The sequence below is a fragment of the Hyperoodon ampullatus genome (assembly GCF_949752795.1).
Source record: "Hyperoodon ampullatus genome assembly, chromosome: 11".
Taxonomy (NCBI): domain Eukaryota; kingdom Metazoa; phylum Chordata; class Mammalia; order Artiodactyla; family Ziphiidae; genus Hyperoodon; species Hyperoodon ampullatus.
In genome coordinates, this window is record NC_136924.1 from 90,611,757 (window position 1) to 90,636,747 (window position 24,991).

The window sequence follows — 24,991 nt, forward strand, 5'->3', positions numbered from 1 at the left end:
GTATGTACTTATTTTATGTTCATCATTTGTCATTAGCTGTTGATGCCAAAGAAGGAGTTTGAGTTATTCAAGGTATGGTCTACTCCATTTCCCATGGATTTTTGAAGTGAATTTTCTAACTTAGACTTAATACCTTTTACTTTCCTAACTAAGTTCTTTCTTTTCTGATTTTTGTGATGTGATTACCTGACATAATATAGGCTTCTGTCTGGTTTGTAAATACCAATTCTTTGTGTTCTTTCCTATAGAGGTTTTCACTGAATGCCTTAAGCAGTGTTAAAGAGTGTATGCCTAAACCAGTGATGGAGTGCATACCCTTTGAGCTATATGAACTGTTTTTAATATTTAACTCATGATAAACAGTGAGAAGGACTATTTACAAAGGATATCCCTAGTTGTTGTATGTGAGCAGAAGCCCAGATTTTATATATAAAATGTTAGAAACACTTAGCCAAATTTGTTTTTATTTGTGTGCATGGTTGCTAAGAATGGCAAACTCCCATAAAATAAGATACCTAAAACTTGCGAATACTAATGTGAATTCTAAGTATTCTCCCCACCTGAGATTTCCTAGGGAATTTAACCTCTCTTACCTTTCCTGTTTACTGTTCAGTCTTGTTTTTTTCCTTCAGTTTAGATCCCCGGCTTGGGCCATAAGTTGACTTTTCTGTTTAAAGGTTGCTTCTGTGTAAAGCTGAACCAAAACTATTAATACATATCATAGGTAGAGTACTTTTTGAGAACATAAAATTATTTCTCCTTTCTTGAACAGAGCCTCAGCTTATATTTTTGTCAACTTTGGCAAAACCAATAAATTTTTTAAGTGCTCACAAGTTTCAGGAGCTTGTTTGGCTACTTTATGTAAATAGAAGCTTGTAGGGATTGCTTGTTTGGGCTGTTTCCTTTTAAACGTTTCAACACTATCTGACTGTCTGCTGAAATTTTCTGGATACAGCTCTAAATGCAGTGATGTACGTAGAAATGTGTGTAGAAGCTGTGTGTGTGTGTGTGTGTGTGTGTGTTTAGGTTGAAAGCTCTACTTTTAAAAGGTATTAAAAATGCTCTACTTTTAAAAGGTATTAAAAACAATCTACTTTTTAACATCTCCTGAAATATTTGGTCTCAGCCCAACAAAACCACCAAAATCTTGTAAAATTTTAATAAGCAAGCTTGAGAATCTGCTATCTGTTATCTGGCATAAATATGACTCTAAAAGGATTCCTATTCTCAAAGCATTTATAACACACCCAGAAAAAAATGACTAGATAGAATAAGATGAAAAAAAAATCACTCTCAGAAATATATGCCAATTATTTTATATCTCTACAACAGTGTTACCAGACACTTTTATCTAAAATATTTAAAGAAAAATCCTGTGGCTTATTTCAGAATGACAGTAAAGATACCACCATATTTCTATAGATTCAGGTAATCCTAACACCCTAATCTCGTAGAACTCCACTGGATTACAAACATATCAAAAGTGATTCTTTGTCTTATTTACCTTTTCATTCATTCACCCCACAAATATTTATTGAGTGCCAGCATCTCACACTTCACGAAAAGAAAGACAGAAATCCTAGGACTGAGCAGTTCCTCCATTAAAGCCTGCCTCCCAGAATCAAATACCCAGGCCATCTGCCCTGGCTTTGCCCCTCTGCCCTGGCTTTGCCCCTCCCTTTGTGTTTGTGTATCAGGAGCAGTGACCCTCTCTCTGCTCAGAAATGGCTGACACTTTTCCCCCTGTCTCGTCCATCCAATGACATCAAAATTTTACAGAAGTTTAAAGAAACTTCTCACAAAAACATTTTGGATCCCTGTACTGTACTACAGAAAGATGCTCAGACTGTATGCCACGTCCTTTAAGGGCTTCACAAATACCAGTATATTTAATTCCTACAACAACCTTGTGAAGTAGGCATGTTTTATATATGAGGAAAATTAGGTACAGAGAAGTTGCCCACAGTCACATGGCCGCATGAAGCCAGAGTGGGGTCCCAGGACTCTGGAATCAGAACCTATGCTCTGATATGCTCGACTGTCATGGGGAATAGTGCTTAGAAAAGAGGTACTAAATTCCTTAACTTGGAATATCTGGTTTTCTTTAATTTACGATAATCTTTTGATGTTCCCAACTACCTGCCCTTTGTTACAAAACTTCTATATAACCTGGGCTCCCCACTTGCCTCCTACGAGCAGTTCTCTTAGGGTTACTTGAGATGCTGCCTCCCAGTCCTAAAAATTCCTGCTGAATAAAACATAACTCTCAAAAAAAAAAAAAAGACTGATATCCCATTTTGTACAGACATATAGTTCTTCACTGTATGAATGCTTAAAGTGACAATTTCTCAGAATAGGTTTACCTTGCACTGTACTGTGATCAAAGTTGATCTGATCAGTCATCACCCTTGGAATTGGATTTTTGCTTTATGCCTCCATCACTTGGGTTTATTAATTCTTTCATTTTTTAATCATTTAAGAAAATAATTCAAACTATGTAATTCACTTAGAAAGTAGGCTTTTTTGGAATGGTGGGCATAAGGGAATTAGATGTGAACGATTTCCACGTAGCATCTACAAGTCACCAAATTTTTAAAAGCCACAGACTTAGGACTGTTAGTTTCATACACTTACGTCTCCTATAAATAAATATGTAGAAATAATGGCAGTTGCTGGGGGAAGGGCACAAGAGCAGCCCTTGCCTGCAGTTCACACACTGTTGGTTAGAGAGTCTCTGCTGTTGGCAGGGATGCTCATACCTGGCACCAGTCACCAATAGGTGTTGAGTTGCCACCCGATGTCCCTGCGAGTCCAGGCTATTTAATATCCTCACATTTGGAGTGATTTTTTACAGCTCAGTAAAGACTACCATTCCCACCGAAACTGTTTTTCACCAGGGTTTCAGCAAAGTTTTAAAAATGAAGGGGAGGGAGGTAATAAAGAATATTTGAAAGATGTGGAACATAAAAAAAATAGATTGGTTGAAACCACAGGGACAAGGAAGTAAATGTTTATGAGAGATTATGGAGAAATGAAGATAAATGACATATCTTTTGATGAAGATTCTGTTATAGAACATTCCAGGACTTTAGAGTACTTTTGCTGGGCAACACATGGACATCCAGGGTGCTTCCTGCCCACCTGGAAACTACCTGCCACATCAAGTTTCCTGATATGTCTTTTGACTTGATTCCCTGACCTCTAGCACTTTGACTGTTCATCTACCAGAATCACCCTTTTGCCAACGTAGATTCCCATGTCGTACACCAAGAGCAGAAACCAATCCCTGCCCTTATATTATTTCCAATATCCTCAGAGGCTTGACTAAAGAACTCTTTTATTTATTATTAATTATGAAGTCCACGTGCTTATTATTATTATAGATATGCTTACTCTATAATATGCAAATAATTTTGAATATCTGGTCATTATGGTCCTGTAAATTCAACAGAAAGTTTCCCCATCTGCTCTGTTTCCTAGCAAGAGATACTAGATATTGTGGAAACAGCTCCAGTCTATGTCCTGGTGCATGAGGATTCTAGTCCTGGCTCTGCCACTGACTAGCTGTATGATCTTAAAGAAAGCATTTTAATTTTCTCTGCTCCAATTTGCTGAGCTGTGAAATGGAAGGGGCCAAGTTTCATGATCTCCACAATCCAGTCTAGATATAAAATTTTGTTCTTTTCTATATACATGTTAAAGTAGCCCTAAGTTAAAAGTGGAAATGTTTTCTTCAGGTGAATAGTAGACCACTAGCACTACTAATTTTAGCTCCTGTTATGAATGCTCTGTTTTTCAAGCTCAATCCAGATATTCATATACTGCTGGACAGAGAGGACAATTTTACTAAAGATGTCTTTATTTTCATTCCAGCAGACCAACTTCCTGATAATATTCCATTCTTAAAAAAAATGTTTAAGTTAATCTTAGAACACTCTATTCATCTATTAATTAGAGGCATGGTCTTTAGACAAGGATGGTTACTTTTTATTCTGTTTCACGTGTTGACATTTTTCCAAATATTTCTTGCAATAATTTGAATAATACCTACTATCTCTGTCTTTCCATATATATATAAATTACTGCCCAAAAGCCATATTACAGAATTATAAAATTTTCTGTTTGTTTAACTGCTTACAAGTTCAACTAAAGTTCACTAAAACACACCATGATATATATTTCCTTTTGTAAATCAGCTTAAGAGTTAGTCTTACATTAAATGTACTCTAATTGTATTCTTTATAAGCTATAAGAATAAGATGAACCTTTATCTTAATACTTTTAAAACACAGTACTCATACACAAATATCTACTGAAATACTCTACATGGTTTATACTGTAGTGTGAGCCTATATAATTAGTTTTCCATGGCTAGATAGTGGTGGAAATTAATTATATATTTACAAGCTCCTTCCCTGGTTGATTTGTTGGGAGGTACTCTTACTGTCAAAAAGTAATTTGCTCACGGTTTCTGATATTTGATGTAAAGTATAATTGATATTATTTTAGTTCCATCTCCTATGTTAAATCTTCTCATTTGATGTGATTTGCTCCATTTTCCTAATAGCAATTACTTGGCGAGCTGTCAGAGGTAACCCACATTTGTTCCCTCAAGGCACTTCTTTTTAATGTAATTTTTTGGATTCAATCTCTGGACTTAACACCCTCCAAACGTTCCAGCTGTGCCTAGTTTTCACTGCAGAGTGCCAAAGAGACTAAATTTATAGGAAAAAAATGTGTAGATTCCATTTTTAAGAACAGTTCAATTTTACTGGCTTTGTTAGGCTTGCTTGCATAAATTCCCTTCTGAAGCAGTATCTTGCATGAATCGGGAGCTTACCTACACATCTCTTTCTTTAATCCTTGAGAATTTCTACTCAGCTTTAGTGGCTAAAGAAAAGTGACTCATTTGGACTTAATTATCAACAGAAAAGTACATTTTCCACAGGGTCTAGTAATTCTGACTTCTTTCAGAGAAAGAAAGAAAACAAAGAGATTTTGTTTTAAGCAGAACTTTATATTTGCGAGAGATAAAAGGCAAGAGTTAGGAAGTGACAGTGATCGTACAAAAGTACAGCCACACCAAGGTGACCCATCATCCCAGTTTGCTCACAGCTGAGGGGTTTGGAGGGATGTGGGACTTTTGGTTCTGACACTCAGAGAGTCCCAGGCAAACTGGGAACAGTCGGTCAAGATTTCTTTTTGGATTTGGAGATTCAGCACCCTTCATTCAGCAGAAGAAAGTTTGGGGTGGACTTCTGCTCTCCAAGACTTGCTATCAGTCGAGGGGCCATCAGTTCTCTACCTTCAGCCTGATATAACCAAGAGACAGTAATAGCAGAGGGAGAAGAGCAGTAACTGGGTGGTAAGTAAAAGGGAGTGGAGAAGGTAGCAGGGGACAGAGCAAAGTGATTACACGAGCCAGTCCTGATTCTCTTTCCTCCACATGGAGGATGACACCAGTTTCCATGGAAAAGCCACCTTGGTTTCTGTTTCAGAACAGGTTATAATGATTTGAGGAAGGCCCTTCCCCCACTTTTTCATTCCAGGGGTTGGAAGCATAAGGCAGGAAGGAAGACCAAGAAAAAGGGGAAAATATGCAAGTAAATAAAATTATGACCTAATTCATGAAAAATTGTCCTATGGTTTCTCTGTATATTATATGAATATTTAAGTCTGTAGTTCTCATAGGTTATACTGATAAAGTTGCATTATATAGCAATGACAGATGGGTGAAACAAGGCACAGAAGATTTGGCGAGCCTGTCTGCAGACCTGATTGTGACAATACCACAGGTTTTCAGTTTTTCACAGTATTATTTGATGGCTAGCAAAACACTAGCTGTTCTTGTTTTTCTGAAAGCAAAAAATGTGAATCATATCATGGAATGCAGAGCTGATAGCATTTTTTGTTTTGTTTAAGCTTTAAAAGCAGTAATTTAAACTCTGACACTTTTGAAATCCTAATGTGAGAATTCACTAACTCTTCATGAAATTATGTGCTGAGGACATTCTTGTTAAGGGTACATTACATATACATTGATGACTTTGGTGTGTGCTAAGTATTACATTTTGGTGATGTTTGCTGTATTTTGATTGCTCGAAATATTTTATTGGCCCAAATATAGGAACATTGTTTTGTGGATGATAATAATAATAATATAATACACTCAATTATTGAATATATTAGAAATGTTTCCAGGCCTTGAATTGCAGAGGGGTCAGCAATATCTGTTTCTCTCCCATCTAAATCCATGGCTTTCTCTGTGAATTTAACCCCTACTCATTCCCTTCCTCTTTGCCTCTCTCCTTCTCCCTCCCATCCCCCTCCAAGAAATAGCAGCACATAAACTCTTCTTTCAGTCCTTCTCCCATCCTTGCTTCATACCCTCCCACCTTCCCCACCCACTGGCCGGTGAGCGGTGGCTTTTAAAGAGACAGCAGAGAACCAGGGCTGCTCCCCCCTCTGGTTTCCACAGGTGTTACTACTCATTTGCTGTGAAGGTGCCTTTGAGGGTGGTGTGTTGCTTTTTAAGCAAGAATTACAAAGTGATGTGTGTGTGTGGTGTGTATTTTGATGTTTTTGATCTCTGTGGAAATTGGGAGGGCCTCTTTTAAAATCAATATGACCTTATATTTGGGCCAATTTAGAAATTAAACGTAAATACTCTTCTAGCCAAAGGACCAGATTACCAAAAGGCCTGCTTTTTGTATTTCATCTACTAATCCTGAATTTTAGAATAATTAAAGTTGTGCCAATGCAGTAACTAAACTTTACCTAAATTATAAGTCACTGCTCTGTATCTTTGATTCTATACAAAAATTTTGCCTTTTGAGAATTTGGAACTTATTTTATTCCCGTTATTAAGATTATTTTGTTTAAAGTTTTAACTGTTGTGTGTAGTTTAATAGGGAAGATGCACAAATAATATTTTACAATAGCCTAAATCATGGTTAAAAAATTACTGAAAGTTATTGTATATTCTATCACATCTACCTTTTTTTAATACAAATCCCCCTGTGGACTTTTTTCCTAATAATATGCTTTTGAGGTGTAGTCATAAACATTTTTTAAGTAATTAGGGGGTTGCTTTATTCCCATAATAAAAAATCCAGAGGGAGGCACATACCAGGTAGTTTCACATAATGAAAAGTCCAGGATCCTCTTAACTTTTTCTTTTTCTAAGAATTTTTCTCTTTAACTTTATTTACATGTTGTATTATGTAGACAAATTTCCTAATTTTTAATCACTTTTTATTTCTAGGTCACACCTAGATAACTTGGTCACAATTCATTATTTTTGTTTTTATTTATTTATTTATTTTTATTAACTTTTTATTTTATATTGGAGTACAGTTGATTAGCAATGTTGTGTTAGTTTCAGGTGTACATCAAAATGATTCAGTTATACATATACATGTATCTATTCTTTTTCCAGTTCTTTGACATTGTCATAGAACAATTTCATAGTCATAAACATTTAATTAAAGACCATACCATTACCCTCACCACATTCCTATTTTAACAAGGAAACTTTCTAAATTTAATAAATTAGCATTAAGATGATGGCAGAAAGGGATATGGCTTGAAAAAATTAACAATACTTTAAAATTACTTGTTTATTTTAAAGCATACTCCTTTTATCTACTGAAATATTACCCCTCTTCTTAACAAATTACTTGGAAACAGAATTAAACACTTTTGAATATAATATACATTTAAAATAAGGAGTAACTAATGTTTCTGTTATTGATATTTAGGCTTCTAGTGCAGTTAGAAGTTCTTATTAACGGAAACTATAAAATAATCAGAAATCTTTTGACCTACCCTGATCTTGTGTGATTCCAGGTTCAAATTTAGTCTTCTTGACATTTATTACTATTATCAGTACAATGTTTGCTATTGGTGTATCCTTTTTGATTGTGAACAAATGTGTAGAATATTTAAAAAATAATTTTTAATAATTATCACATCAGGTAGGATTGGAGGGCTGTGCATGTCTGTCTATACATACATATATATGTATGTATATATATTAACACACACAGATTTGCTATGGATTTGCAAGGAAGTTTACAAATAAATAGCCAACAGGGTCCTGTCAAAGTATAATTTGTTTTCCTAGCCTAGGTTTATATTTTCACATTTCCGAATTAATGATTTGTCTTTTTATAGAAACAAAGGATGGAGTATGGTCCAAGAGCAACGGACATTCCCTCTGCTCCATCACCTCCTCCAACACCAGCTCCTGTTCCTGTTCCCCTCCCACCTTCTGCTTCAGCACCTGTTCCTGTGTCAAAGGTCCCAGCAAATGTAACCCGTCAGAACAGCAGCTCCAGTGACAGTGGTGGCAGTATTGTGCGAGATAGCCAACGACAAAAACAAGTTCCTGTTGACCGTAAGTTTCCTAGGGAGGCAAAAAAATATACAGTTTCTCCTGGGAATTAAAAGCACTCTAAGTAAAAATTGTTTATTATTGTTTCTGCTGGTAATAAATATTATTAAATATACATAATAGTCCTTGCACGGTACTTCATAGATTGCAAAGATTTTCACCTCATCTCTCATCCTCCAAGTAATTCTGAGAAACAGGAAGTTCTGTCTACTCTCTAATATGTGTATTTCTACATAGTCCAATATATTGTGGTGATTGAATACAGACTCCGGAGCCAGACATGCTTGAGTTTGTATAGTGAAATATCACTTGCTTGCCATGAGGCTGTCAAGAATTTAATGATCCTCTGTATGCTTTAATATCTGAAAAAGGGGGGGATAGTGATATCTACTTCATAGGATAATTGTGAGGATTTCATGAAATAATGCATATAAAGCATTTAGACCAGTCGTTCTCAGCCAGGGGTGATTTTGCCCCCTTCCCCTGGGGACATTTGGTTTTTATCTGGAGACATATTTTGATCACAGTTGGGTAGATGCTACTGGCATCTATTATAATAGGTAGAAGTTAGGGTTGTAGTTAACAACATCCTAAGATGAACGGGACAGCTTCCCTCTCCCCCGCCCACACACACACAACAGAATCATCTGACCCAAAATATCGATGGTACTGAGGCTGAAAAAGCCTGATTGATTTTAACCAATATGACACATTATAAGCAGTTAGTAAATATTTACTCTTATCGTCATCAGTATCACCATCATAGTTTTCCTGCTTCTCTTCCTGGTATTTGCCATATATATATATATATATATATATATATATATATATATATATATATATATATATATATAGAGAGAGAGAGAGAGAGAGAGAGAGAGAGAGAGAGAGAGAGAGTGTCTATATACACACACAATCACACTAGCTTAATATAGTCAACCTGCCAATAGCACTTTCAAATTTGCCCTCCAAATTCAGAATTTTAGACTTCAACTTCATACTTTCATAAATTGAAGTTTTATTTTTCATGCGAGTGGTTAAATCTGAAAACCAGATTTAAATAAGTTAAAACAAAAGACCCTATGGCCAACTTCGGATTATCCTTGTTAGTACTTGGGAACAGCAGGGTGGATAATTTGAAAACTGAAGATAATTCTAAGATAATTTTTATTTTGTTTTATCTTGTAGCATATGGCTTGTCTGTTTAGTCTTCAAATTATGTTTTTTAAAGTATTATAAAATTACTTTGCTTTATCGATACTTGATACATAAAAATTCTTGGAAGACTAGAGCCAGGAAGATATTTCCTTAATATTATAAAAGTATATAAAGTGTATGTGTGTGTAAAGGATATTTTTCATTTTCTCAAATGGCTTCTCCTAGGGCTCAGTTCTGGGTTCTTTTCTCATATAAACATACTTTTACTGTAGCTGATGACTCTTATTTTCATTTCTTTCAATACTGTTTATACTGTTGGAAAAGGAGTGACTTGAAAATTTGTCTTCATATCAAATCTCATCTCTGACATCCAGATACAAGTTTTTTTATTTTTTTATTTTATTTTTTTAAATACATCTTTATTGGAGTTTAATTGCTTCACAATACTGTGTTAGTTTCTGTTGCACAACAAAGAAAATCAGCCATATGCATACACATGTCTCCATATCCCCTCCCTCTTGAGCCTCCCTCCCATCCTCCCTATCCCACCCCTCTAGGTCATCGCAAAGCACAGAGCTGATCTCCCTGTGCTGTGCTACTGCTTCCCACCAACCATTTTATATTCGGTAGTGTATGTATGTCCATGCTACTCTCTCTTCGCCCCAGCTTCACCCTCCCACCCCATGTCATCAAGTCCATTCTCTATATCTACCTCTTTATTCCTGCCCTGCAACTAGGTTCATCTGTACCATTTTTTTTTTTTAGAGTCCATATATATGTGTTAGCATATGGTATTTGTTTTTCTCTTTCTGACTTACTTCACTCTGTATGACAGACTCTAAGTCCATCCACCTCACTACAAATAACTCAATTTCATCTCTTTTTTATGGCTGAGTAATATTCCATTGTATATATGTGCCACACCTTCATCCATTCATCTGTCAATGGACATCTAGGTTGGTTCCATGTCCTGGCTATTGTAAATAGTGCTGCACTGAACATTGTGGTATGTCTCTTTTTGAATTATGGTTTTCTCAGGCTATAAGCCCAGTAGTGGGATTGCTGGGTTGTGTGGTAGTTCTATTTTTAGTTTTTAAAGGAACCTCCATACTGTTTTCCATAGTGATTGTATCAATTTACATTCCCACCAACAGTGTAGGAGTGTTCCCTTTTCACCACACCCTTTCCGGCATTTATTGTTTCTAGCTTTTTTGATAATGGCCATTCTGACTGGCGTGAGGTGATACCTCATTGTAGCTTTGATTTGCATTTCTCTAATAATTAGTGATGTTGAGCATCTTTTCATGTGCCTCTTGGCCATCTGTAGGTCTCCCTTGGTGAAACATCTATTTAGGTCTTCCGCCCATTTTTTTAACTGGATTTTTTTTTAGATATTGAGCTCCATGAGCTGTTTATATATTTTGGAGATCAATCCTTTGTCTGTTGTTTCATTTGCAAATATTTTCTCCCATTCTGAGGGTTCTCTTTTTGTCTTATTTATGGTTTACTTTGCTGTGCAAAAGCTTTTACGTTTAATTAAGACCCATTTATTTATTTTTGTTTTTATTTCCATTACTCTAGGAGGTGGGTCAAAAAAGATCTTGCTGTGGTTTATGTCAGAGTGTTTTTCGTTTGTTTTCCTCTAGAAGTTTTATAGTGTCTGGTCTTACATTTAAGTCTTTAATCCATTTGGAGTTTATTTTTGTGTATGGTGTTAGGTAGTGTTCTAATTTCATTCTTTTACATGTAGCTGTCCAGTTTTCCAAACACCACTTATTGAAGAGGCTGTCTTTTCTCCATTGTATGTTCTTGCCTCCTTTCTCATAAATTAGGTGCCCATATGTGCGTGGGCTAATCTCTGGGCATTCTATCCTGTATCATTGATCTATATTCCTGTTTTTGTGCCGGTACCATTCTGTCTTGATTACTGTAGCTTTGTAGTATAGTTTGAAGTTGGGGAGCCTGATTCCTCCAACTCCGTTTTTCTTTCTCAAGATTGCTTTGGCTATTTGGGTTCTTTTGTGTTTCCATACAAACTGTAAGATTTTTTGTTCTAATTCTGTGAAGAATGCCATTGGTAGTCTGATAGGGATTGCATTGAATCTGTAGATTGCTTTGGGTAGTATAGTCATTTTCACAATATTGATTCTTCCAATCCAAGAACGTGGTATATTTCTCCATCTGTTTATGTCACCTTTGATTTCTTTCATCAGTATTCTGTAGTTTTCTGAGTACAAGTCTTTCACCTCCTTAGGCAGGTTTATTCCTAGGTATTTTATTCTTTTTGTTGCAACAGTAAATGGGAGTATTTCCTTAATTGCTCTTTCTGATTTTTCATTGTTGGTGTATAGGAATGCCATGGATTTCTATGCATTAATTTTGTATCCTGCAACCTTACCAAATTCACTGATTAGTTCTACTAGTTTTCTAGTGGCATCTTTAGGATTTTCTATGTATAGTATCATGTCATCTGCAAACAGTGACAGTTTTACTTCTTCATTTCCAATTTGTATTCCTTTTATTTCTTTTTCTTCTATGATTGCTCTGGCTAGGAGTTCCAAAACTATGTTGAATAAGAGTGACGAGAGTGGACATCCTTGTCTTTTTCCTGAACCTAGTAGAAATGCTTTCAGTTTTTCACCATTGAATATGATGCTCACTGTGGGTTTGTCATATATGGCCTTTACTATGTTGAGGTAGGTTCCCTCTATGCCCATTTTCTGGAGAGTTTTTATCATAAATCAGTGTTGAATTTTGTCAAAAGCTTTTTCTGCATCTATTGGGGTGATCATATGGTTTTTATTCCCTGATTTGTTAATGTAGTGTATCACACTGAATGATTTGCCTATTTTGAAGAATCCTTGCATCCCTGGGATAAATCCCACTTGATCATGGTGTTTGATCCTTTTATTGTGCTGTTGGATTTTGTTTGCTAGTATTTTGTTGAGGATTTTTGCATCTGTGTTCATCAGTGATATTGGTCTATGATTTTCTTTTTTTGTGATATCTTTTTTCTGGTTTTGGTATCAGGGTGATGGTGCCTTCATAGAATGAGTTTGGGAGTGTTCCTTCCTCTGCAATTTTTTGGAAGAGTTTGAGAAGGATAGGTGTTAGCTCTTCTCTAAGTGTTTGATAGAATTCACCTGTGAAGCCATCTGGTCCTGGACTTTTGTTTGTTGGAAGATTTTAAATTACGGTTTCAATTTCATTACTTGTGATAGGTCTGTTTATATTTCTAATTCTTCCTGGTTCAGTCTTGGAGAATTGTACCTTTCCAAGAATTTGTCCACTTCTTCATGGTTGTCCATTTTATTGGCATATAGTTGTTTGTAATAGTCCCTTATAATCCTTTGTATTTCTGCAGTGTCAGTTGTGATTTCTCCATTTTCATTTCTAATTTTATTGATTTGCATCCTCTCCCTTTTTTTCTTGATGAATCTGGCTAAGGGTTTATCAATTTTGTTTATCTTCTCAAAGAACCAGCTTTTAGTTTTATTGATCTTTGCTATTGTTTTCTTCATTTCTATTTCATTTCTTTCTGCTCTGATCTTTATGATTTCTTTCCTTCTACAGAATTTGGGTTTTCTTTTTTCTTCTTTCTCTAGTTGTTTTAAGTGTAGGGTTAGATTGTTTATTTGAGGTTTTTCTTGTTTCTTGAGGTGAGATTGAATTGCTATAACCTTTCCTCTTAGAACTGCTTTTGCTGTGTCCCATAGGTTTTGGGTTGTCATGTTTTCATTGTCATTTGTTTCTATGTATATTTTTATTTCTTCAGTGATCTCTTGGTTATTTAGTAGCACACTGTTTAGCATCCATGTGTTTGTATTTTTGCAGGTTTTTTTCCTGTAATTGATTTCCAATCTCATAGCATTGTGGTCAGAAAAGATGCTTGATATGAGTTCAGTTTTCTTAAATTTACTGAGGCTTGATTTGTGACCCAAGATGTGATCTATCCTGGAGATGTTCCATGCGCACTTGAGAAGAAAGTGTATTCTGCCACTCTGGGTGGAATGTTCTATAAATATCAATTAAATCTATCTGGTCTGTTGTGTCATTTAAAGCTTGTGTTTCCATATTTATTTTCTGTTTGGATGATCTGTCCATTGGTGTAAGTGGGATATTAAAGTCCCCTACTCTTATTGTGTTACTGTCAATTTCTCCTTTCATGGTTGTTAGCATTTGCCTTATGTATTGTGGTGCTCCTATGTTGGGTGCATAAACATTTATAATTGTTATATCTTCTTGGATTGATCCTTTGATTATTATGTAGTGTCCCTCCTTATCTCTTTTTACAGTCTTTATTTTAAAGTCTATTTTATCTGATACAAGTATTGCTACTCCAGCTTTCTTTTGATTTTCATTTGCATGGAATATCTTTTTCCATCCCTTCACTTTCAGTCTGTATGTGTCCCTAGGTCTGAAGTGGGTCTCTTGTAGACAGCATACATATAGGTCTTGTTTTTGTATCCATTTAGTCAGTCTGTGTCTTCTGGTTGGGGCATTTACATTCAGGGTTACTATTGATATGTATGTTCCTATTACCATTTTCTTAATTGTTTTGGGTTTGTTTTTGTGGGTCTTTTTCTTCTCTGTGTTTCCCGCTTAGAGAAGTTTCTTTAGCATTTGTTGTAAAGCTGGTTTGGTGGTGCTGAATTCTCTTAGCTTTTGTTTGTCTGAAAAGCTTTTGACTTCTCCATCGAATCTGAATGAGATCCTTGCTGGGTAGAGTAATCTTGGTTATAGGTTTTTCTCTTTCATCGCTTTAAGTATATCCTGCCACTCCCTCTTGCCTGCAGAGTTTCCACTGAAAAGTCAGCTGACAACCTTATGGGGATTCCTTTGTATGTTATTTTTTGTTTTTCCCTTGCTGCTTTTAATATTTTTTCTTTGAATTTAATTTTTGTTAGTTTGATTGATATGTGTCTTGGTGTGTTTTTCCTAGGGTTTATCCTGTATGGGACTCTCCATGCTTCCTGGACTTGGGTGACTATTTCCTTTCCCATGTTAGAGAAGTTTTTGACTATAATCTCTTCAAATATTTTCTCAGACAATTTCTTTTTCTCTTCTTCCTCTGGGACCCCTGTAATTTGAATGTTGGTATGTTTAGTGTTGTCCCAGAGGTCTCTGAGACTGTCTTCAATTCTTTTCATTCTTTTTTCTTTATTCTGCTCCTTGGCAGTTATTTCGACCATTTTGTCTTGCAGCTCACTTACTTATTCTTCTGCCTCCGTTATTCTGTTATTGATTCCTTCTAGTGTATTTTTCATTTCAGTTACTGTGTTGTTCATCTCTGTTTGTTCTTTAGTTCTTCTAGATCTTTGTTAAACATTTCTTGTATTTGGTCAATCCATGCTTGCATTCTATTTCCAAGATTCTGGATCATCTTAACTATCATTACTCTGAATTCTTTTTCAGGTAGATTACCTATTTCCTCTTCATTTATTTGGTCTTGTAGGTTTTTACCTTGCTCCGTCATCTGTGAGATATTTTTTTTGCCATCTCATTTTTTTTTTTTTATGTGTATGATTGTATTCCTGTTTTACTGGTCGTTTGGCCTGAGGCTTCCAACACTGGAGTTTGTAGGTTATTGGGTTGAGCTGAGTCTTGGTGCTGAGATGAGGAACTCTGTGAGACCTCACTCTGATGAATATTCCCTGGGGTCTGAGGTTCTCTGTTAGTCCAGTGGTTCAGACTTGGAGCTCCCACTGCAGGAGCTCCCCCCAACCCCAGGCTCTCAAATCAAGATCCTGCAAGCCACGTGGGGTGGTAAAAAAAAAAAGAGAGGGAGGAAAAAAATAACAAAGTAAAAAATAAAATCAGACTAGGAAACTAACAGATATGTTAGAAAGAATGTAAAAATAAAAATATAGATGAATCAACAACCAGAATGTACATCAGTCCAACAATAGTAAAAAAGAGGAGGAGGGAAAGGAAAACAAAGGGGGGGGGATGGAAAGACCTTGGCTGTGGAGGGCGGGGCCTAAGCAAGGGCGAGGTTTTGTTGGTGGGTGGGGCCAATGCTCAGGACCCACAGGGCTGGAAAAGGCCCTGAGGGCTGTGGGGGGTGGGGATTAGGCTCAAGGAACAGAAGGGGCCCAGGCGTGCCCCCCACCCCAGTCTCAGAAGGTGGGGGACCTCACCTGGGAGCCTAGTAGGCTTCCTGGGCTCGAGTGGGTGGGGCAAATGCCCTCCTCTCCTCTGCTGCTCCTCCGGTGTGGGTTCTGGGAGGGCGTCTCCCGCCTGCCTCTCCTGATCTCCCCGGCCTCCCTCCTATGCCCCCAAGGACCCACGTGGCCTGGAGGGGGATTTGGAGGGCGAGGGATTGGCCTGGGAGCTCAGCAGGCTCCCAGTGCCCGAGTGTGCAGGACAATCACCCTCCACTTCTCTCCCACCGCTCCCTGAGGACTCCTCCCACCTGCCTCTCCTGTTCTCCCCTCGGCCTCTTTCCTATGCCCCCAAGGACCCACGTGACCTGGAAAGGGCAGGGGACTAGGCTGGGAGCTCAGCAGGCCTCCTGTGCCCGAGTCCAGATACAAGTTTTGAACTATTAACTATAAGCTGAGATTGGAACTTAAGATTCAAGTTCTCATCTCAGTAAATCATAGCCCTAACTCTTCAGTTGTGGTCACTCTTGATTTAAAAAAATTAAAAAGAAGACACTGAAACTATTACTATTTAATTGTTCTAGAAATTCTGGTTAAATGCAATAAGCACAAACCTACTTTTATACATTACTTTCTCAGCTGAAGTATAGCCAATTTAAATTACCTTCTTATCCATATCTTGACCTTACCAAAGAACTAATGGAAAACTGAAGTTTTGGAAAAATGATTAGCTCTTTCTGTGTGGCAAAAACAACTATGCCTGTGCATGTGTGTCTATGAGAGTGTGTGTGCATAAATATAATTGGCAACTAAATTTTAAAATATTTTTGTGTATTTTTTGAAAAGATGTTTTTATTTTTTTCAGACACGAAAGACATAGTTTTAAGATGAGAAAGTTCTGTAAATGTTTTTATTGATTTCCCTAAGGAAAATTTTCCTCTCAGAAACTTTCTTCATTCTTCCCACAAGTTTATAACATCTCCCTTCTTTGTTACGTCAGCGCGGTAATCTTTGACACAGTGGCACTCTTTTTCCAGGCCTGGGATCAGGGTTCATAGGCATCCAGGCCCAGTTTTGGAACAGTCTGTGGGCTGGAACAGTTTGTTCTTTGTCCTAGTCTAAGAAGCTAATAATAACCTAATGGGAAAGAGGCATGGTTAGAATACTTCAAAGATAGAGAACCCTCCTGATAATTGTGACTCATCATTTTCAAGTCTGTTTTTCATAAGTCAAAGGGTGACACTGGTATGTAAAACATAAACATATGTCCCCAAATTTACACATGTACTTGTTTCCTTAAACTAATAAAATTTTGCATTTACTTATGTAATGTTCCTTTTAAAGATAGCTCAGAAGTATAGTTTGACATTAAATATAGTCCCTTTTATAAAACAAATATTTTCTTGATAGCTTTCTTTCTTGAGCACTTTTTTGAAGAACATTTCTACTGAATGAATATTGGGGCTTCTCAACAGTCTTTTTAGAACCAAATAGACATGCTTCTTTATTGGTAACCAGGTCTCTTTCAAAATATACCTTTTGTGGTACTTGCATTCTCTGCTTATGGCCTAGACTTCTGGTAAGAGTGAAATGGAAGGAGCTGTAAATTGAATACTCACCCATAAAAATGTTACCAAATAGCTATGAACAAGGAAAAAAAGTCAACAGGCCTATTTTTTAAATGTCACAAGTAGCAAGAACCCGGTTCCTTTTCTGAAGTGTTTACTGCGTTTATTCAAACTAGCTGCTTGGAGTCCTGTGTCATATAAGCTATTCAGTTTGACTTGTCATAAGATTCAAAAAGGTTCTCTTCATCACTTTTGAAGATATCAATGCTTCAGTTGTTTTGCATGTCTTCCATTTCCTTTGAAATGTTAGTCCTTTTATATGAGTTTAATCTTTGGTAATCAGAAGTGTTGTTTTAGAAAGAGGTGTAAAGTTAGTCTGGTGTGTTGTTATGTGCTAGAACATTGCAAATGGAAACCAAAGCCAGGAACACATTAGAAGAGGTTTTTATATTCCCTGGAAAGAGGTTATGCTGCGGACTGGAAATGATCGCACAGTGGCTAAGTCAACAGATAAGGAGATAACTATTTTAGTGTGGTGATACTTTTTCTTTTGTATTTCTTTGAGATGTACTCCTATGTTGTATGGCAGTGTGACTACATTGTACTGATTTAAAAGAGTTAACTAATGAAATGCATGTCCTGTATTACTTAAATGTAACAATCACTAATATTCCCTCTTACTCTCGTTAGCCCCCTCATCCTCCCTCCTTTCCTCCCTTGCCTTCTCTTATTTCTCTTTCTTTTGACTTCTTTCTTTTTCAAAAGGTTTCCTGAGTCCTTGAGGCATTAAAAAAAATTAGGCTGAAATAACACTATTTGATTATTTCACACTTTCATTTATTTCCCAGGGGCACCAAACACTTTCTAAAAATACTTTCCCTGAAAAAAAAATCAGAACAATAGTCACAAAAGCTTCCTTAGTGACCAGGTCACTGTCACTTGCCAAGTTAGTTAATTGGATTACTATATCAGTTCTTTGCACTTAATTCTTGAAGGTGATATACAAATAATGTATCTGTGTGTGTGTGTGTGTGTGTGTGTGTGTGTGTATCTGACTCACATTTTAAATGCTTCACTTTATCTGTTATATTGAGAAGAGGATGAAGAGTGAAGAGTGGGGTCATGGAGAGTAGAAGCAGAGAGACCTGTAAATAGGCTGGTGGCTCAGACCAGGCTGCTAATAGAAAAAAGTGGAGTGAAGTGATTGGGGTGTGTGGTGTATTCTAGTGGTAGGATGAACAGGATTTGCCAACGGATTGGATATAATCGAGGGCAAAGGGGAGTCAGGCATACCTACATGGTATTTCGTTGGGGGAACTGGAAAAATAGAATTACCAAGTTGGGAAGTCTAGCATAAACGTAAGCTTCAGGAAGATGAGTAATTCAGATTTGAACATGTTATGTTTGAGATAGCTAATAGACATCCAATGAATATATCAAATAGACAGTTGATGTATATTGGTCTAGAGTCCTGAGGACCAGTCTGGACTAGAGAAATAATTTGGATAGTCATCAGCTTTTAAATGGCATTTAAAACCAGGAGACCAGGCACAACAATCATTGATGGAGTGAGTCCAGACAGAGAAGAGGTCCAAGGACTGTGTCCTGGAGAGTTGGGGAGATGAGATGAGCATCTGAGAAAAGGATGCTGAGGAGAGGCCAGTAAGACAGGAGGAAAATCAGAGAGTGTGGTGTCCTGAAGGCCATAAGAAGAAAGTGTTTCAAGGAGGGAGTGCCTTCTTCAAATGTTATTGATAGATTAAATGAGGAAACGACTGGGAATCAACCATTGGAGTTTAGCAAAATGGCATGGAGGGATGGGGCCAAAAGCCTATTCGCAGTGAATTTAAGAGGAAATTGGAGAATGGGAATTGGAGTCACCTGGTATAGACAGCTTCTCATGGAGTTTTGCTAAAAGGGGAGCAGAGAAATGGGCAGTAGCTGGCAGGGGATGTGGGGTTAAGAAAGGGCTTATTTAAACATGAGAGAAATAAAATAATAGCATGCTTGTAAGCAGATGAAATGATTCAGTAAAAGAGGAAAATTGATAACATGGGAGAAGCAGGGGGGAAATTACTGTCAAAGTATTCAAACAGACAGAGGACATGGAGTCTATTGCACACGTAGAGGGGCTGGCCTGAGGAGAGTGGAAACAGTTCATCTATAATGTAATAGAAGGAAGGCTGGCAGAGTGTACAGGGAAAGTGCTGGTGGTAAGGAGAGCTGCTAGGGGAACTTAGGGAGGTTTTCTTTTAACTTCTTTATTTTACTCAGAAATTATGCAAGTGAGATCATCAGCTCAGGGAGAGGACTGAGGACTGGGAACTGGAGGTTTGCAGAAGGAAGAAGATAGGAAATACTTGTCTGACCATGGACAATTATACGGTTCCAGGCAGGATTTCTCAACCTGAGCCCTGTGGACGTTTGGGGCTAGATAATTCTCTGACGTAGCAATGCGACCTGTGTGCATTGAGAATGTTTTGTGCATCCCGGGCCTCTACCCACTGCATGACTGTAGCTTCCTTCCCCCTTGCCCCCTGTTTGTGACATCCCAAAGTATCTCTAGCCATTGCCAGATGTACCCTGTGGTTAAAATTTCCCCCAGTTGAAAGCCACTGGCCTCAGGAAATGTAGTATGAATATCACAGAGCATTAACAGCCCAGTGGAGGTTCATGATCATGAATTTAACGTGAGCTCACTCGACATTGTTGTGTTCTATTCGGTGTGCAGGTGCAGCACAGAATAAACAGAAAGTGAGATTTAACAAGGGTGGGGGGCTTGCCAGATGAATACAATGAAGAAAGAAGAGACAGGGAGTGATTTTAATAATTGATCACGGAGTTTATACTTGGTGGGGATGAAAGGAAAGATGGTAGGAGTACTAGATCATAAGTCCTGTTGGGGTCAAAGGATTCTTGGCATTGGGGTTCTAGAGAGAGCAACAACTGTTAGGGCTTTCAAAACTAACCTCCTCTGTGTTGGTATCTAGGAAGGAAATCTCAGATGGAGGAAGTGCAGGATGAACTCATCCACAGACTGACCATTGGTCGGAGCGCCGCCCAGAAGAAGTTCCACGTGCCACGGCAGAATGTGCCAGTTGTCAATATCACTTATGACTCCACCCCAGAGGACGTGAAGACATGGTTGCAGTCAAAGGGGTTCAACCCTGTGTAAGTCTCTCTGGGGATACTTTACAGTTCTGTGTGTATAACTTGCAGTGTTTTCAATTTGATCACTAAGATGTCACAAGTGACTCTTAGAAAATGTGAGAACCCGAACTGCATCTGTTTCCATGCTCAGGAAATGATTCTAGCCATTTATAGCTAAAAAAAAAAAAAAAAAAAAAAAATGGGAGGAAGCAGAAATAACTATCATTTGATGGCACCCCATTTTCTAGATGGTGGTGTCTGTTCATCATTGGTCCCTCAAGCAGTCTCTTGGCAGCTTTGAGGCTGGTGGCTGTCTTTCTCCCTCAGAGGGTCACACAGGATAGGACTGTAGTCTTACCTAGACTCCCCAGACCACAGAGGACATAGAGCAGAACCTTTTCTCCTGCTGCAGCATAGAGATCCCAGGCAAAGAAAAAATAGGTGACATTACTTATTGTAGGTTATAATCTAATAGAACTTTCCTTTAGGAAAACCACAGTGAAGTTTCTATTTGTCTATAATTAAAAACTTGTAAACATTTTCTTGTGTGTTTGGTAAACATATTTGAATATATGTATTTGAACTATTTGACTAATACATATTCAAGAGCACTTGACACATTATAAACTCACCCAGTGTGACTGAAAACATGAAGTACACTGGTTAGTCAATTGCCTGGCTACTAGAAAGTTATCCATTCCTTCTATGAAACACCAAATTTCAAGAAATTGCCAATACACAGTAAAGATAATAAACCCAGTTGACTCTTTTTTGACACTTCATGATCAATGATCTTATATAGCCTCAGGGTCGTTATCATGACCACCCCCTGTCATTGCCCTAAGCACTCTAGTACCATTTATGAGTTCCAGTGTATGGAACACCTAGAGAAGAGAGGTTGTAACAGGACCAGAATCTTTCTTTTGTTTTATCCAGACAGTATTTTATTTATTTATTTATTTATTTATTTATAATTAATTTTTTTGTGTGTGTGTGGTACACGGGCCTCTCACTGTTGTGGCCTCTCCCGTTGCGGAGCACAGGCTCCGGACGCGCAGGCTCAGCGGCCATGGCTCACGGGCCCAGCCGCTCCGCGGCATGTGGGATCTTCCCGGACTGGGGCACGAACCCGTGTCCCATGCATCGGCAGGTGGACTCTCAACCACTGCGCCACCAGGGAAGCCCTATTTTTAAATAATTTTTATTGAAGTATAGTTGATTTACAATGTTGTGCTAATTTCTGCTATACAGCAAAGTAGCTCATTTATACACCTGTATGCATTCTTTTTTATGTTCTTTTCCATTATGGTTCAGCCCAGGATATTGTCTGTAGTTCCCTGTGTTATACAGTAGGACCTTGTTGTTTATCCATCCTCTATATAATAGTTTGCATCTGCTCACCCCAAACTCCCAGTCCATCCCTCCCCCTTGGCAACCACAAATCCAGACAGTATTTTTAATGCTCTATTTCCCTCTTTTCCTTCTTTTGTTTTTTCAGAACCGTCAATAGTCTTGGAGTATTAAATGGTGCACAACTTTTCTCTCTCAATAAAGATGAACTGAGAACCGTCTGCCCTGAGGGGGCCAGAGTCTTTAGCCAAATTACTGTACAGAAAGCTGCATTAGAGGTATGACTTCTCAACCTAAGGTGGTGTTTTTCTGCATTAGTCAAGAGTATGGACTGCAATTTGAAAGCTCTGGAAACAATATTTATGTCCATATAGGTCGCTTTCTTTGCCTTTCATGCAGAGCTGAATTCAACTTGATTCAGCTTTAGTAATCTGTCACTGGGGACCATTAGCGACCATTTTCAGGGAGATTAATTTGTTATAAGTGCTCCTATAACATGAAGCTTGAGCTTCATATACTTTTGGATATCTAATGAAAAGCCTAATGTTCTCATTTTACATGCACTACTTCTGTAGGAATTTTATTTACTCATTTACTTCGGGTGAGTAAATGACTTAAGAGGCCAGAACTCTTTTACCTGTCCTTTATATTTAGTTTGGAGATTCTAGCAGGTTAGAGGTTATAAAGTCTTAAAACGGTGGCTGTGTGCCTTAGGCCTGCTTATACATATAAATAATCAGAGGGAAAATATTGGGTAGGGATCGTTGAAAACCGCGGGCCCTGAAGAGTAATTCTTTAGTTATAGTTGTTTCTATGAAAGAAAAAGAGTAAATGTTTTCTAGATTGGATATACTTAAGGTTTCAATATCCTACTCTACTTAACGTGGGCTGTGTAAGGGTAGTAGTTTCTAACTGTTACATCTCACAGCTCTTAATAGCTTTCATGAAAATTAAACTTAGACTCCAATGAAAGGGTATAGGCTTTGGCGTGAAATCAATACGTAATTATCTCTAGCAGGTTTATTGTATAAATTCAACAGTTAAATAACTCAGTAAAATAGCTTCGTGCATACAACCCTGTAACCATTCTCACTTAGGAGAAATTATATTTCCCTTTGAAATTTTTCCTACGACATTCATCTTGGTTGATTCTATATTAGGCTTTTTGTATATTGAATGTAAGTCAGGATTATATCTTTTCTGAGGCAGTTTTGGTACCATTATACCTTCTAATTTTGTTGAGAATGTATAAATTCCTCCTTAAGGGTTATAATAGAAAGTTCCATATTCCTAACATTTCTGAATTCCTTCAGTCCAGACTCCCTATCACTGTCATTTCCCCTGACTTCCCATGTCATCCTGGCCTATTGCTCCTGTTCCTCTGGATGTGAATTAAGAACCTGAGGTTCTTTGTCTTCCCCAGGCACCTTCCTATCATGCCCTTCTCTTGCATCTAGTTCATGGTTCATATTACTCACCTGTGTTGCCAGAGATTTCTGTAGATGAGAGAGGAATAAGGAGGGTGCATAGGGATTGTAGGTCAGGTTTGGAAAGGACAAAAGCCAACAAGATGTCAGAAGGTCAGAACCCTTTGGTATGAGGAAACGTGGTGTCTTGTGAGCCCAGTCTTTGGGCCTGATTTAGAATCCCCTAAGGTAGATAGATGAGTATCTTACTTGACCTAAAGGACATTCTTTGATAATTTACCATCTTTTTGTACTTCTTGTACAATCTTTTCTTCCCCCAGGGAATCTAGAGCATTCCACATGCATTACTGATTTATCTTTAACAGGTTCAAGTGAAAGCCATGGTGAATGAATTGCCTTCAGACAGTATTAGTGAAAATGTGATGTTAGTAAAGTCTAGAATCATCACTTATATGAAGAGCAGCCTTCAGTTTTCCCCTTAGAGACATGAGAAGAAAAACACAAAGAACTTTTAGCCTAAGCCATTTCATTACATGATTTGCAGCCTCACAAACCAGTAACCATCTTGTCTGAACCATGTTTGTTTTTCAGGATAACAACGGCAGCTCTGAGTTGCAAGAAATCATGCGAAGACGACAGGAAAAAATCAGTGCTGCTGCTAGCGATTCAGGAGTGGAATCTTTTGATGAGGGAAGCAGTCACTAATTAGTTTTTAAACTCCATTATTCTTGGCATTATTCCAACGTGCTTTGTTTTAAGAAGCCATGAAGGGAATGTCAGATTCTTATTTCTTGGTATACAGAATTTATCGCCATAAAGAAACAATGCAAACATGAGTAAGCAGAAGACTTGCTCCTGGGCCTGTGATTTTTATTAAAATGAAAAAATGTTAAACAGAATTTCTCACCTTGGGAATATTTTGCCTACTTTACCAAGGTGAGGTTTCCTTTATTGGATTAATTATTTCATCCCCATCTCAATGCCTAAGCAGACTTTTTTTTTTTGACAGCGGTGAGTTTATTTATTGCACAAAACAGAGATATTGCCCATGATTCAAAATCTAAACAATTTCAGTTTTGCCTGTGACTATGGTAGGTATCATCCAGGGTGTAGCTGACTTTAGGCTAGCCCCTGCTTACTTAGGTCTCTTCTTCAACATACTCAATAATAGAATGTTTAGATTTATTTAAAGTTCTTAATGCCAACAGTTTTTAAAAAAGATTAAAACATTTAATGAACTGTAAAATGCAACAAGGCTTTGGACATACAAATAGAAACCTTTGGAGCATTCCCGAGACATTTTATCTGTCGTGGCTCTGTTGATCACAATTCCTTGTATAGCTTGTATTTTGATTCAGTTTATATTCTGCTTATTATCTATACTGTGTTCTTATATATGAGAAAGCACAAGTGTAAAAGAGGTCATATACATTCAAAATCTGTCACAGGAAATAGCCTGCATTGGTGTGTGTTACAGTATTCTGCTTAATGAAGGCCTCAGTTCTGAATATTGATATAAGTAGTTAAGAGCAAATTGGGGCCATTTTATGAGTTTATCTGTGTCAAGTTTTTCTGGTAATAAGAAATAATATACACATACTTTAATCCTGTGAAAGATTCTAGGTAGAGAAAAGAAAGAGACTTAACCTTCAACAAATGTTATTTTTGAAAACATGATTTTTGTCATTAAATGTTATATTATTTCACACATATAAAACAGATGTTATGTAAGAATGTTGTATATTTTAACATAAATCCATTTAGAGAGATATCTAGATTCATTAATTTTCATAGTGCCTTTTTCACATGAGTCAGCTGGAAAGTCTGCAATAAACAGTA

The 24,991-nt window shown here is 37.4% G+C and overlaps 1 protein-coding gene across 1 annotated transcript in view; it reads left to right on the top strand.

Moving 5' to 3' along the window:
* EPS8 (EGFR pathway substrate 8, signaling adaptor) overlaps nt 1–24,041 on the top strand; it is a 188,123-nt gene extending 164,082 nt beyond the window's left edge. Inside the window, exons 20-23 of the mRNA XM_079714738.1 lie at nt 8,176–8,398; nt 20,216–20,396; nt 21,874–22,003; nt 23,744–24,041. Coding sequence (XP_079570864.1) covers nt 8,176–8,398; nt 20,216–20,396; nt 21,874–22,003; nt 23,744–23,857 — 648 coding nt within the window. The 3' untranslated portion in view covers nt 23,858–24,041. The remainder of the gene's footprint in view (nt 1–8,175; nt 8,399–20,215; nt 20,397–21,873; nt 22,004–23,743) is intronic.
* The last annotated feature ends 950 nt before the right edge of the window (nt 24,042–24,991 follow it).